The sequence below is a fragment of the Ornithorhynchus anatinus genome, chromosome 17 (assembly GCF_004115215.2).
Source record: "Ornithorhynchus anatinus isolate Pmale09 chromosome 17, mOrnAna1.pri.v4, whole genome shotgun sequence".
In the NCBI taxonomy this organism is placed as follows: domain Eukaryota; kingdom Metazoa; phylum Chordata; class Mammalia; order Monotremata; family Ornithorhynchidae; genus Ornithorhynchus; species Ornithorhynchus anatinus.
In genome coordinates, this window is record NC_041744.1 from 32,078,565 (window position 1) to 32,092,484 (window position 13,920).

At 39.5% G+C, this 13,920-nt stretch overlaps 2 protein-coding genes across 3 annotated transcripts in view; one reads left to right on the forward strand and one right to left on the reverse strand.

Moving 5' to 3' along the window:
• RIOX2 (ribosomal oxygenase 2) overlaps positions 1–13,920 on the reverse strand; it is a 74,235-nt gene that overhangs the window by 32,455 nt on the left and 27,860 nt on the right. The gene's annotated exons all lie outside the window — the stretch shown is intronic.
• LOC107547002 (olfactory receptor 186-like) lies at positions 10,660–11,596 on the forward strand. Its single transcript, XM_016225599.2, is given in 3 exon segments — positions 10,660–10,924; positions 10,927–11,106; positions 11,109–11,596. Coding segments are annotated over 3 exon segments (933 nt in total).

Genomic DNA, 13,920 nt, shown 5'->3' on the forward strand with positions numbered 1-13,920 from the left:
AGACCGAGGGACGGCGAGGAGGTGGGCGGCAGAGGAGCGGAGCGTGCGGAGTGGGCGGTAGAAAGAGAGAAGGGAGGAGAGGTAGGAAGGGGCAAGGTGATGGAGAGCCTTGAAGCCTAGAGTGAGGAGTTTTTGTTTGGAGCGGAGGTCGATAGGCAACCACTGGAGTTGTTTAAGAAGGGGAGTGACATGCCCAGATCGTTTCTGCAGGAAGATGAGCCGGGCAGCGGAGTGAAGAATAGACCGGAGCGGGGCGAGAGAGGAGGAAGGGAGGTCAGAGAGAAGGCTGACACAGTAGTCTAGCCGGGATATAACGAGAGCCCGTAATAGTAAGGTAGCCGTTTGGGTGGAGAGGAAAGGGCGGATCTTGGCGATATTGTAGAGGTGAAACCGGCAGGTCTTGGTAACGGATAGGATGTGTGGGGTGAACGAGAGGGACGAGTCAAGGATGACACCGAGATTGCGGGCCTGCGGGACGGGAAGGATGGTCGTGCCATCCACGGTGATGGAGAAGTCTGGGAGCGGACCGGGCTTGGGAGGGAAGATGAGGAGCTCAGTCTTGCTCATGTTGAGTTTTAGGTGGCGGGCCGACATCCAGGTGGAGACGTCCCGGAGGCAGGAGGAGATGCGAGCCTGAAGGGAGGGGGAGAGGACAGGGGCGGAGATGTAGATCTGCGTGTCATCTGCGTAGAGATGGTAGTCAAAGCCGTGAGAGCGGATGAGTTCACCGAGGGAGTGAGTGTAAATGGAGAACAGAAGAGGGCCAAGAACTGACCCTTGAGGAACTCCAACAGTTAAAGGATGGGAGGGGGAGGAGGCTCCAGCGTAGGAGACTGAGAATGATCGGCCAGAGAGGTAAGATTGTACTCTCCCAAGCGCTTAGCAATGCACCGTGAACACAGAAAGCATTGAGTCACCTAAGCCTTTGGGCACTCACCCTCACACTCTACTTATGTCCATAGCTTTAAGTTCTGCTGCTGCTCCCTAGCTGTAGTGTAATTTAGTGTCTGTCTCCCTCACTGGATTGTAAACTCATGGATCATTTACTGTACTCTCCCAAGCACTTAGTATAGAAGTTTCCACAGAGTACAGAGTAAATATTCAATAAATTCCTTTGATTGATTGCTATATAAGTAAATAAGCCCAAGGCAACCCAGCATCATATATCTGCCCTTTGACAGTGGTTCCCGGGCCTACAGAACTCAACTTCATCATGCAGAATCATAGTTACCAAGCTTCCTCTTATTAGCTTGTTAATATTCAGGTCTTACAGGTGCCATTAGAAACAAGCAGAGTCTGGGAACCTCTTAGATCTGCCACCAAGTTCATTATCACTGATGGGTTCTTAGGTTCCCAGGTCTGACATACACCATTTCACTCACAGCTTCTGTATAGCAGAGGTGAGGATGCTATAACTGTGACCACCCCCACCTAGAATCAGAACTTTTAGGATTCCTGGGATGTAACAGGACTCAATTCAGCCTATAGCTGTGTTTCTCTCTTGCCAAGAAAGGGGGAAGCACAAAAAATCAATCAATCAGTTAGTAATCAACACTACATATTTGAACACTTACTGTCATCATCATTGGTATTTCTTGAGTGCAGAACACTGCATTAAGCTCTTGGGAAAGTACAAGAATTGGTATACATGTTCCCTGACCACAAGAAGCTCACAGTTCAGAGAGGAGCTTACTACTATGGGGGAATTATAAACTCTGGTGTACTGTATGTTCACAAGTGTTTTGTACAGTGTTCTGCACCCAGAAAGTACCCAATGAATACCACTGGATGGTGATTCATTTGACATTTAACCTCTTTCTAGCAAGAACATTTATAACAAAAACCTCAATACAATCAAGTTTTCCATTAGACCCATTGAACCGATAAACTTGTACATACATAAATACATAAAGGATCTCATCTATACAAATCCCAATAGCAAAGTATCCACAAATTGTACATTTGATTTAATTTTAAAGAGCTTTGTTGTATTACTGACTATTAATTCATCTAAGAATGGAAGTCATTGTTTACTATTCTTTCTTTTAGTTTCTATTCATCTCTTTTCTTTGTTTCAGAATACTTGACTGATAACCTGATTTTAATTCTTATATACTCATAACAAGGGCAGAAGTTGAGGGGAAAATCACTAAGTTGAGTTCATTGATCATTCTCTCACGTTTAAGGGAAGAATACACTTTGACAATGTGTGAATAAAATTCCCTTCCTTGAGGCAATCAAAATGTTATAGCAGGAACGATTCAACTTTCTACCAAGTTCTTTCTTTCTCAATCACAACTGAGGTAAGTAAAATGGAATCTACGCTTAAAGTCCTCTGATTGTCTTGCACTGATCTGATTTGCTCATTTGGAAGAAATTAATAAGATCCCATGAGAACAGTAATTATATGTGACTCTGAAAAATGCACCCAAGGGACACTTGTAAAGGTTTGGTGAGTGGCAATTATATAACTTTTAGTGTAAATAAGTTTCCATAGCTCATAAACAATGAGCAGTGGGCATCATTAGGTAGTTGGCATGTAGGTCAGGTGGAATAACATCATTTCCACTAAATGAGCTTAGGGTTAGCTTGAGATACACTAAATCTAGATATAAATTACTTAGGGTAATGGCTAGCTTTGGCCCTAGGAAAAGCCACAGCACTTTCCAGTTTAACAAATGCCAATTCGAAGATGTTCTTGACCAAAGTAAATTCCTATTTTCCACTCATCTCCCTTGTAAGCCCCTCCTTCCCATTAGTCTTCACTCCATTTTAAAACTGATAGGAAATGAGTTGGTAGTTTCAGTTGAGTGGCTAGAAAATAAACTCAAAAACTGTTAATACTGGATGAATCTGTACAGTGCCTGTATTTCCCAATTAATTTCCCTAACCTAAAGCTCTTTTTAATGCACCTGTGCCTTGACTGTAACCTTCTTTTTCCATTCATGATTTGGCAGACACTGAACACCTAGGATCAGAAGATTATGGAATGACTTATACAGAAGTATGACTTGCGACTACTACAGAAGTAGCAGTAATAATATCTAGTAAGTGCTTATTTATGAAGCACTGTAGTAAATACTGGAAAAGAATACACAGGAAGGAATTAGACAGCGTATCTATTAAAAGGCTCACAAGCTAAGTGTAATAAAACAGGAAGAGGACTGTCTTCAGACACATAAAGAGAGATGAAACAATAAAAATACTATTTATTCATTCAATCTTATTCATTGAGCACAGTGTACAGAGCACTGTACTAAGCGCTTGGAAAGTAGTGTGGCTCATTGGAAAGAGCACGGGCTTTGGAGTCAGGGCTCATGAGTTCGAATCCCAGCTCTGCCACTTGTCAGCTGTGTGACTGTGGGCAAGTCACTTAACTTCTCTGTGCCTCAGTTCCCTCATCTGTAAAATGGGGATTAAGACTGTGAGCCCCACGTGGGACAACCTGATTCCCCTGTGTCTACCCCAGCGCTTAGAACAGTGCTCGGCACATAGTAAGCGCTTAACAAATACCAACATTATTATTATTATTAAAGTATAATACAGCGATAGAGATAATCCCTGACCACAACAGGTTTACAGTCTAGAGGGGGCAGACAAGGACAAACACATAAAATAAAAAGAGTAAAACAGAACAAAAGCAGGTGGGTACTGTATCAAGGAGGAACTGATGTTTGGGTTCTTCAAGGCTCAAAATCCAGAAGTCACAAATGCAGCCATGGTGATCACATATAGTTTCTGGGACCCAAAATATAAGTGAAGGAGAAGTGGCATAAGCCAGTTGTGGGCAGGATTGTCTGTCTTTATTGCTATATTGTACTTTCCAAGCACTTAGTACAGTGCTCTGCACACAGTAAGCACTCAATAAATATGATTGAATGAATGAACAAAAGAGTGGGCAGAAAGTTGTCTGGCTCAATGCCAGAGGAGTTTAGTATTACTTAAGTTCAGCAAGGTAGAACCTGGAGTCATATTTTATTTTTCATAGTTCTTTCCTTACATTGTACCTGTGGCTGGGTTTAGCTGGGTCCTCCTCTACAGATCTCTTAGAGTGGACATTTATTCAAACTCCACAGCCAAAGCCTTGATTCAGGCTCATGCCATCTCTCATTGAGGTTGTGACAGTGTGCCAGACTCATCATTATCAGGAGTATTTATTGAGGACCTATTAAATGTGAATCACCGAACTAAGCACATGAAAGAATGCAACATAATACTGTACTAGGCTTGGAAAGTATTTTAGGAACCATGCAAGACTAACAACCTATGTCATAGAAATTTCCCTGGTAATAGAAACTATAGCTATTCTGAAAAGGAGTTTCACCCTAGACTACACTTATAAGCCTTTCATAAAACTGCATTGCATTCGGGCAACACCATGCAATGATAACCAGGTTGTGTGAATCTGTGAATCACTAAGAATTGGGGAATTTTTCTCAAGATTTTCCTTTATTAAAATGATATTTTAACATGTATTTAAGAACAGGACCTCCTAAATATGGATAACATGATTTATATGTATCTCTGTGCCTATGGAAGTATAGGTTTGTGTATTTCCCTGTCTTGAGGAAGATCCACAGTATTATCTATGAATCATATGCATTATCAAATGGCAGGATATGATGAGCCACAACAAAGTCATGAGCCCCAGGCAGCAAACTAATATTACAGAAGCGCTTCTTTGGATTGGTGTGTGAAAAGAATGGATGATAGTGGGTTATTGAGCAGCTGCTGCAGGGGGAACTAAGCGGGGGCTCATGCAACCCTAGGAAGTAGGAAGAAGTCTTCACAGACATTTTGCACCCAATAAGCACTCAGTAAATACAACTGAATGAATGAAAGACAAGGCGGAGCAGTCACAAACAATACAACCTAGCAGTGGACTGAATGAGGCCGCTGCTGTAGACAAACCTAGAAGACAGAAATCGGGGGGAGGGATTGCTCTCCTCGAGCAAAGGCTTTATGAAGACCGGGACACCAAGAGGTGGAGTCGAAACACTCTAGCACACCAAGAATCTATCTTTATTTGGAAACAATGAGGGACAGTGTGTCTATACATTCCTGGTCTTGCTCAGTCAGATTCACATGCATGGATAAATCTCACATCAGAAGGGTTGCTTCAAAAACATACATTCATCTGTGGGGAGTTTAAGGGCGGGTCTCCCTTTGTATGTCTGTATCATGGTGTATGCTGAGTATAGTCCTACATTCCTGTTTTTCTGTCTTTTACTGTTTTTAACAATCTAAATGGCAAACAGAAAATGCTGGGTTCCTTCCTTTCATCTTCTGGATGCTGTTCTATATCCTGTCATGAGTGGCAGAGAACACAGTGTTCTGCAACCACAGAGCAGAGAAAAAGGTTCTTACTTGAGATCAAAGCATGTCATCTTTGTGAGAGCTTTGGGCAAATGGAAACTATATGTTGTCATTTGGGGCTGAATTCCTAAATGGAATACACTGACAATGGTAGTCTGAGGAAAAATGTTTTGCTTGTTTTTCAATAAATTTTTCCAACACCTCACAAAAACAGTTAGTGCTTTCCTTCAAACTGTCCCCACATCTGTAACACAAGATCTGTACCACAAGGGAAGCTCCACCTCAAAATTTGCAGATTATCATTTCTGAACATGAAGCATATAGGTCATGAGGCATACTTGGGTTCGAAGGAGTCCTTGTGGTCCTCAAGTAGTGGGAGTTACAAGTTGGCCACTTTGCTGATATGGCAGGGTGCAAATTCACTTCACAAAAGGACGGAGTTTTTTTTAACTGTCTCACTCTATATACCCATGAGCCTTACTGTACTCCATTAAAAAATGTGCTGATGACTGTAATAAATACAGTAGAATTAGTATACATGATCCCAACCCTCAGGGAGATTACAATATAGTGGGGCATAAAGTCACTAAAATAAATTAGATACGAGGAAGTAAGAGAGTATAAAGATATATTCATAAGTGCTACTGAGATTTAAGTGCCCAGGGACTGAAGTAGCAGTTGGGAGGTGGGATTAATTGAGAAATGAATCAGAGAAGGTCTCCTTGAGGAGATAGGATATTCCTTCTTCTCCCTATCCCTTTTGTATCACCCTTGCACTTGGATTTGTACCCTTTATTCACTCCAGTTTCAAAGGGCAGGAGTGAGGCACCTGGGCTCTTCCCATGTTGTCTGATAGTGCCAATCCAAGAGTCAAGGGATGGTGGCCAACTACTGAGGCAATCTTGGGGTAAACTATTGGGTATTGCCAAGGAAGTCCAAATCCTCACTATAAATAATGGTGGTAAATTCTAGGAAAAGGAAATACCTCCAGACTTTAGATCTTAACAAGTACCAGGCAATGTTATAATGCTTATGTTCTAAACCAAACTAGGTAATCCCAGTCAAAATGCCAGCCCCTAATTCATTAGCAGCTTAAAAAAAGCAATAATAGTAATCACTCCCATTTTCTAAAGCACTAAAGTGTCCAACAACATGCAAGATGCCTTAAATGATGGGGTCACCGCTCTCAGGGAGCTTACCATATAAGAAAAAATTAACAGACAATCACATCATTATCATCATCAACATTGGTTGCTGAATTCCTACATTGTGCTATGTATAGTTCCTCTTTGGAGTTGTAATAATCACCTCGTCAGTGAGATTACATCAATATGTGGTGGTGTGGCTGATTAGAAAAATCTCTAGTTGACAACCTCCTCCAATCATGAGCTTGTACACAGTTCCCCTTGCTGTGGTGAAGAATTTGCAACCCTCAGCTCCTGGCTTTGACAGTAGGTTTCTGAGTTTTTCTTTTGCACAAAGATGTTGAGGCTGACCAGTCTTGGTCTTCTGATGAACCATGTTTAGTTGAGAAATGGTCAGAAAATTTGCTTGTGGCCAAGAGAAGATGGCTTGAGGGAGCCAGCTGAGGGGAAAACTTTGAAGTTGAAATCAGAAGTGTTTTATCTGCTCCTGGCTTGATATAATCACTATAATAATCAAACAATCTCACCAAGCTTACTACTTTTAATGTTTAAGAAATGATGGTCCATATCAAAACAGAATTGTGCTCTTGACAATAGCAAGTCTTTCTTCAGGTAAACTAACAATAATGGATAAAAGGGGTGATAATTCAATTATAAACTCATCACCACCACAAATCTGCCTCCAGAACTGGGAATATTACCATCCGGAAGTTAAAAGAGGATTATTGTTAATGCGTAGAAGCAGAGTATATTGGAGGAAGGGACACTAAATTCCCAGATCAATGTGATTAATAGCTGTGGCACCCATTTAGGGTCTGGCTGAGTGATCAGTCACCTCTGACCCAGTTTTGTCTGAGATATTGCCTTGGATTTCGCACTATTTGAATCAAGCTGGTGAAAGCATAAGGTGTACAGTCACCACAGAATCCCTGACACATGGCTAGATACTAAAGAAGATAAAGAATGTCAAGCCACACGAAGAAATTACATCTAAGGCAATCAATCAAAACCAGGCAGCATAAATAGTAGTATTAGTAGTATTGGTCTGAGCCCTCACTTGGAGCAATGTACAGTACTAAGAGCTTGAAAAGTGGCTGACATGTTGCCTACACACATGGAGTTTATCAGGGGAGACAAGCGTGAAGATGCTTATAAATTTGAGTAGTTATGGTGAAAGTGGCATGGACAATCGAATAAATGTACTTCAATCATGCTAAGAATGGGTCTTTATAATTTCATGAATGCTAGAGATGCTTGAAGGGTTTATAAGATTTGGCATACCGGGAACTAATGGAGGAAGATGGCTTGGTGGAGGAGATGGGATTTTAAGAGAACTTTAGGAGTGGAGAAGGAGTTCCACAACTAGGGGAACACTTTGAGCAAGAGTGTAAGGGATGAATGCAAAGTGTGGAAGAATGAATGTGTGAAGGTGTGCGTGCAGTGACAGAGAGGTCTGCAGCCTGACTACTGGGTATGTCCTGCAGCAATACTTTCTTGAGTGACTGAAATGTAGATCTAATTCAGTCATGTTTGATGAACCCTAGGATACTGAATGAAGGAAACATGTTATCATCATCATCATTCAAAGCAGGGAGAGTGTTCTAGTCATTGTATAAGGAAAGTGGAACAGCCCTGGCCTCTGTCCTCAAGGAGTTTACCATCTAACAGAGTAGCAGCTGGGGAGCATCTCCAATGGGCAGGGTGGGGTTGCATGGAGGGAGAATCAGGATCATCAGTGACAAAATACTAAGCTGGATGATCCAGGGATCTGAATTTGTTTAGGCCCTTTGGTAGGGTTATGTCTGATGGGATTATAAAAGTTGGGGTGCTGGGAATAATCAGGAAGGCTGCAGCTGGATTAGACCCCATAGCCTAAGAATGCTGTTTTAATTGATTCTTCTGGGTCTGGGTGAAATGATAAGCCCAGTAGAAAAACTTGAATTTAACCTTCAGGGAAATCACCGCCAATCACTGAGGAAACTGTGAGTTTGTCTCACAAGCAGATTTGATCCCTGAGATTTAGCTCCAAGGTGATATAAGCAATTCTTTCATGCTCTCATTTGGAAACAATGGCATTTCAATTGGGTCCAACCTATGCTACAAATCAAGGTAAGTGATGATAAAGCAATTCATCTCCAGTCTCTCTTGACATTTTTCAATAGGGGGAGATAAATGAGATTCCAGATACTGTCAATTTAATTTAGTGTTTAGTGGAAAATCTTAGCAATGAGGCTACTATAGTAAATTTACGGGATTTCTTAAAATTAACAGATTTTCTGTAGTTCAGGAAGCTGTTGCCAGCGTTACTTCTGGGAAGAATGAGTGCAACACAAATAACCTCATGTTCAACTTCAGAGTTCTCAGAGAACAACGGTCTCTGCAAAATAAGTATTTTGAGGGTAGATTATCTATCTTAAAAAAAAAAATCCCCGTACTGTCTTTATTTTCCAAATCAAAATTCACCATCAAGCTCTAAATCAGGACTTCTGACTAATTCTGACAACATCGTGTCATTTCTGCCTTATTCTGGTTTTTCATTTTTGGATCTAGTCCTGAGAACTTGTAGAGGTAAGGATGAGTAGCACAGTTTCAGTTTCCCTGTAGGTTTAAACTTTGGTCTTCTAAATTCAAATCAAAGTCAGATCAGATTAATTCTCCAACTGATTTAAGACAAGTTGAATGAATTGTCCAGATTGCCCAGATGCTGAATAATTGGAAAGGCAAAAAAGGAACAAATTTTGAGTAGTAAAATAATCTTCTCCTTCCAGGTTACTCTGACTTTAACACTATGATCTTTTAAGGATCCACAGATAATAGTTATGATTGTTAAGTTTGGTGCACATTCCCAAATCATTCTAAAGGAAAAGGAAATTAAGAGGACTTTCTAGAACTTCTTTGAAAGTCCTCATTTGTTTTTGTGCATTTCTACTAAATTATAAAGAAATGGAGACTGAATTTGGGTTCTGCACCATTAAATTATCTGAATAATTGAAGTCCTTAAATTGCACATGCATCTCAATTATCTAGGTACTTCAGGTGACTATTTGAGGGTTTGCTCCAACCTCAGTATGCATATGCAGAGTGAATAAATGGAATTAAAATGTATCATTTTAAAAAATATTACTATAAACTGATGAAGAATATCCAACCTAAGAATAGCTATTCAGTATGAAATATTATGGTTCCATTTTATGTTTTCCAAAGATCATTACAAAACTCTTTAAGATTAAAGTGATGAGAAATGTAATAAATTGCAAAGTCACATATTTAGTGATTCATAAATAGTTCATTTCTAATTTGATATGCCAAAGAAAAATAAAAGTTAGACCATTTTAAATCCTAAGTGTCTTTTGAAGAAATAGTATTGAGGTCCACAGTGAAAGTGCTTATTTCCATTCAATGTAAGAGTATCTTAAAGTAGATGAGTTCTCAAAAAACTACAATCCTTTCAGAGGTTTGTAATCTCGTCTTTTAGACCGAAAGCTCATCCTCTGGCCTGCCAGCAGGAAACCTGTCTACCAATTTTGTTAATATTGTATTGTCCCAAGCACTTAGTACAGTGCTCTGCACATAAGTACTCAATCAATTTGATTGATTGTTAAATGCAATTGCTTGATTTGAGGAGAAGGAGCTGGTGATTAAGGGACACAGAAAATATAATACATCATTATATTTTACTACAGATGCCTCTTTTGGGAAAAAAATATTAAATAATATGGGTGATTCTGCAGGAAGGTTTTGTCTTTCAGAAGTAGATTAGGCCTGTTGCAGAAGATGAGCATTTTCAAAATAGAGTAATAAAAGCATAAATCCAGGCAAAAAAATAATAGAAAATTCTAAAGCATTTTGGGGAGGGTTGTTTTTTGTTTTGATTCTTATAATTTCTAAGGCAAACTCAATCTCAAACACACGGGTTTTTCTGAAAGTAAATGAATGAAAAAAAATAGTCAATGAATATGAGCAATAATGAGTACTGTGGACTAGTATAGAACATTCAAAGAGTATGTTCTGACCTTCAAGAGAAGATGTGCACGTGGATAGGGTTCACAGAGCAGCCCCGAACTTAGAAACTAGAGTCTATGGTTGCCTGTAATCAATCCCAAAGAGAGATAATGAACCACGTTAGGTCAATTCAAGATAATTTCAAAATGGATTTTAATGAATTATCTTCTTCCAGCAGAGAGACCAATGTGGAGAAATGGCTGAGAGGAATAACACCTCCGTGGCTATGTTCATTCTATCGGGATTAATAGAACATCCCGAGTTACAGGTCCTCTTGTCTGTGCTGTTCTCCATCGTCTATCTCATCACCATGTTGGGTAATTTTGGACTCATTATGTTAATTTGGACTGACTCTCAACTTCACACTCCCATGTATTTCTTCCTTGGGAATTTAGCATTAGTTGATGCCTGTTGTTCCTCTGATGTTACCCCTAACATGATAGCAAATTTCTTATTTGAGAAAAAAAAATTCCTTTTTTTGGGTGTGTAGGGCAGTTAGGGCTTTTTTCAGCCTGTGCTACCACACAGTGCTTCCTCTTGGCATCAATGGCATATGACCGATACATAGCAATATGCAACCCTATGCTTTACACTGTCAAAATGTCCCAAAAGCTCTGCATCAGGTTGATAATTGGTGCTTATGTTGGTGGGTCCTACATTCTTCTCTGCATGTGGGTTTTCTTTTTAGATTATCCTTTTGTGGGCCCAATGTAATCCATCATTTCTTTTGTGACATCATACCGCTTTTTAAAGTCTCCTGCACAGACCCAACCCTCAATGAACTATTGGTTATCATCTTCTCTGGCTCAATTCAGGTCTTCACCATTCTGACTATCATTATCTCTTATTCCTATATCCTCTGCACCATCCTGAGAATGAAATCTGTAAAGGGAAAACACAGAACCTTCTCTACCTGTGGTGCCCATCTGGTTTCTGTCACCTTATTCTTTGGCTCCCTTCTCTTCATGTATGTATGGCCTGGCTCCACTGAAGTAGAGGATCAGGACATGATGGATTCTCTGTTTTACACTATTATAATCCCTCTGCTAAACCCCTTCATCTATAGCTTGAGAAACAAGGAGGTCATAGGGATCTTGAGAAAAGTGATAAGGAGACAAATATTTTCTGAGTGAAATCACTTCTATTAGTCCCTTTCCATTTTTTGTGTATTTAAATTCTCCATAAAATCGTGCAAAAAGTAAAAAAAAACAGAAGAGAAAGAAAATCACAGTTAAAACATGACGAGCATCTGCTTCAGTAAATAAATAGAACTATGGATGTTAAAGAAATTAGAAAAGCATTCAAATGAAAAAAAATCCAATGTAATTGATATGGTTGCCTTTTTTCAATGGCTTAAATCTCTCTCTTCATAGTCCTTGAGACATTAATGGAAATGGGAAGTGCATTTAAAATTCACCATGTTGTCGATGCTGTACACCACCACTGTGCAAAAGGTTCAAAATAAAATGTGAGGTAGGAACTTTTTATACTGATCATTTTTGTGGCAGCATCACACATTCTTGAACTCAACCAAATTGCCCACAATTGATCACACATAAGCTCTTCTTTCTCTGATCCATAAACATGCCCCTTTTTCCAAAGCACAGTACTCATCTCTCTCCTTTAGCTCCTCATAAAAGTAGAAGCATCTCAATAGCCACCTTTTTTAAACATTCCTTTCTCTTCTACCAAAGACCAAGAGAGAGCCAATAGCAATCAATTATAAAATGATTACTATTTTAAAGAGGCTTTTCTTTAGTGTGTGTACATAATGAAAATGGCAATCCTTCTTCCTATTAATGAGTTTTAGAATAAGCTTTTCTTACTACTTTTAATATCTTGAATCACCCCTAATTTTAAGAGAGCACTACTTCTGTTCTGAAGAATTCCATGAGACAACTTCCACTATATCCCAACTGACCATCCAATATAAGCCTCATGGATTTATATATTTATGAGCTTTAATAATCCAGGAATAGGATTTTGAACTTCCAAGTGGGAGATCCAAGATCGACTCCCAGGCAGTGCATATTTTTTCCCCCTTCTGCACTGCCTTTGCACTTGGATTTGCACATGGTTAGAATCACCTTGAGACACAACTGCTCTGTGCCTCAGTTACCTCATCTGTAAAATGGGGATGAATTATGTGAGCCCTATGTGGGTGGACTGATTAGTTTGTATTTGCCCTAGTGCTTAGTACAATGGCTGGCACATGAGTGCTTAACAAATACCACTTTAAAAAAAACAACCCAACTTATCCCTGTTTTGGTACTAATTGTATGCTATTTCATGCAACCTGCTCCAAAGAGAATAATTTTGCTTTCAGTAGCTGACCAAACCAGAAGCAGCAGTTGAACCTTAGTCATCAATAGTATTCTCTGATCTTTGCCAAAAGACTAAACTGTTTTATTAGGGTTGCTTGCCTTTAAAAGTTTTCTATTGTCATTCTCTACAACTGATTGAAGAAAAAAATTAAATTCCAAAGCCTTGGAAATAGACATTCTTCTACTCTCTCAGGGAGAGTAACAGTTTATGTCCAGAAGATAGAAGAGTATCCCATTTCTCTTCCAGTATAATTTCAGTGCAGTGCACAATTATGTTCCTTGTCCATAAGCATAGGGAGCTTATACTCTAATTGTAGAGACAGGAACAAAATTTCAAATATGCACAAAAGTTGAGAACCTCAAGTGCTTATTTACAAGACTGACATAGTGTAGTCATCTAATTCCAGGCCTGAACTGCACTCAAACCATCCCATGTACTTTATTTTGGCCCTTGATTCAAACAGGGCCTCTGTGGCTGAGGGCCTGGAAAGCATCTCGACATCATGAGTTCTAATGATTTGTCTTTAACTCCCCCGATGCTACTAATTTGCCCTTTTACTCCCAGGACCATATTTACAACATTAGTTTATGATCACTACCATTCCTTGATGAACTTACTCATCCTATTCCTTCTGATATGGTTAGAAAATAATCAGTGTTTATTCTCACTTTTAAAATATATCATAGATTTGGGAAGATACCCATTTTCCTGATACTTAATGAAGTCCTTGAAAAATTAAACTACAGCAAATTCCTTGGATGTTACTCCAGTTATCAGGAAACAGAAGGCTTTTATATAAGGAGGTGAAGATGAGGATTGTTCTGGAAAATGGATGGTATTATCCAATTGGTATTGATTCTAATCATGCTTTAAAAAAAAAAATCAAAGGCAGACCCCAAAGCTGTGTCCATTAATTATGAAGTTGTATAAGCAAGGTATCCTGATGACATGAAGTGCAAATTTAATTACTACACCTGGGAGTGCCCAGGATGCTTTGGAGAATGGGTCTCTAAAGCCACAAGCCCAGAAGAACGACTCCGGCTTCAGCCAAAATGGAATCCTTGAGGGAATTTCAATTTATTCCCCAAGTAGGCTGATAGGTTGACAGCAAATGGAAATAAATTCTAAACTC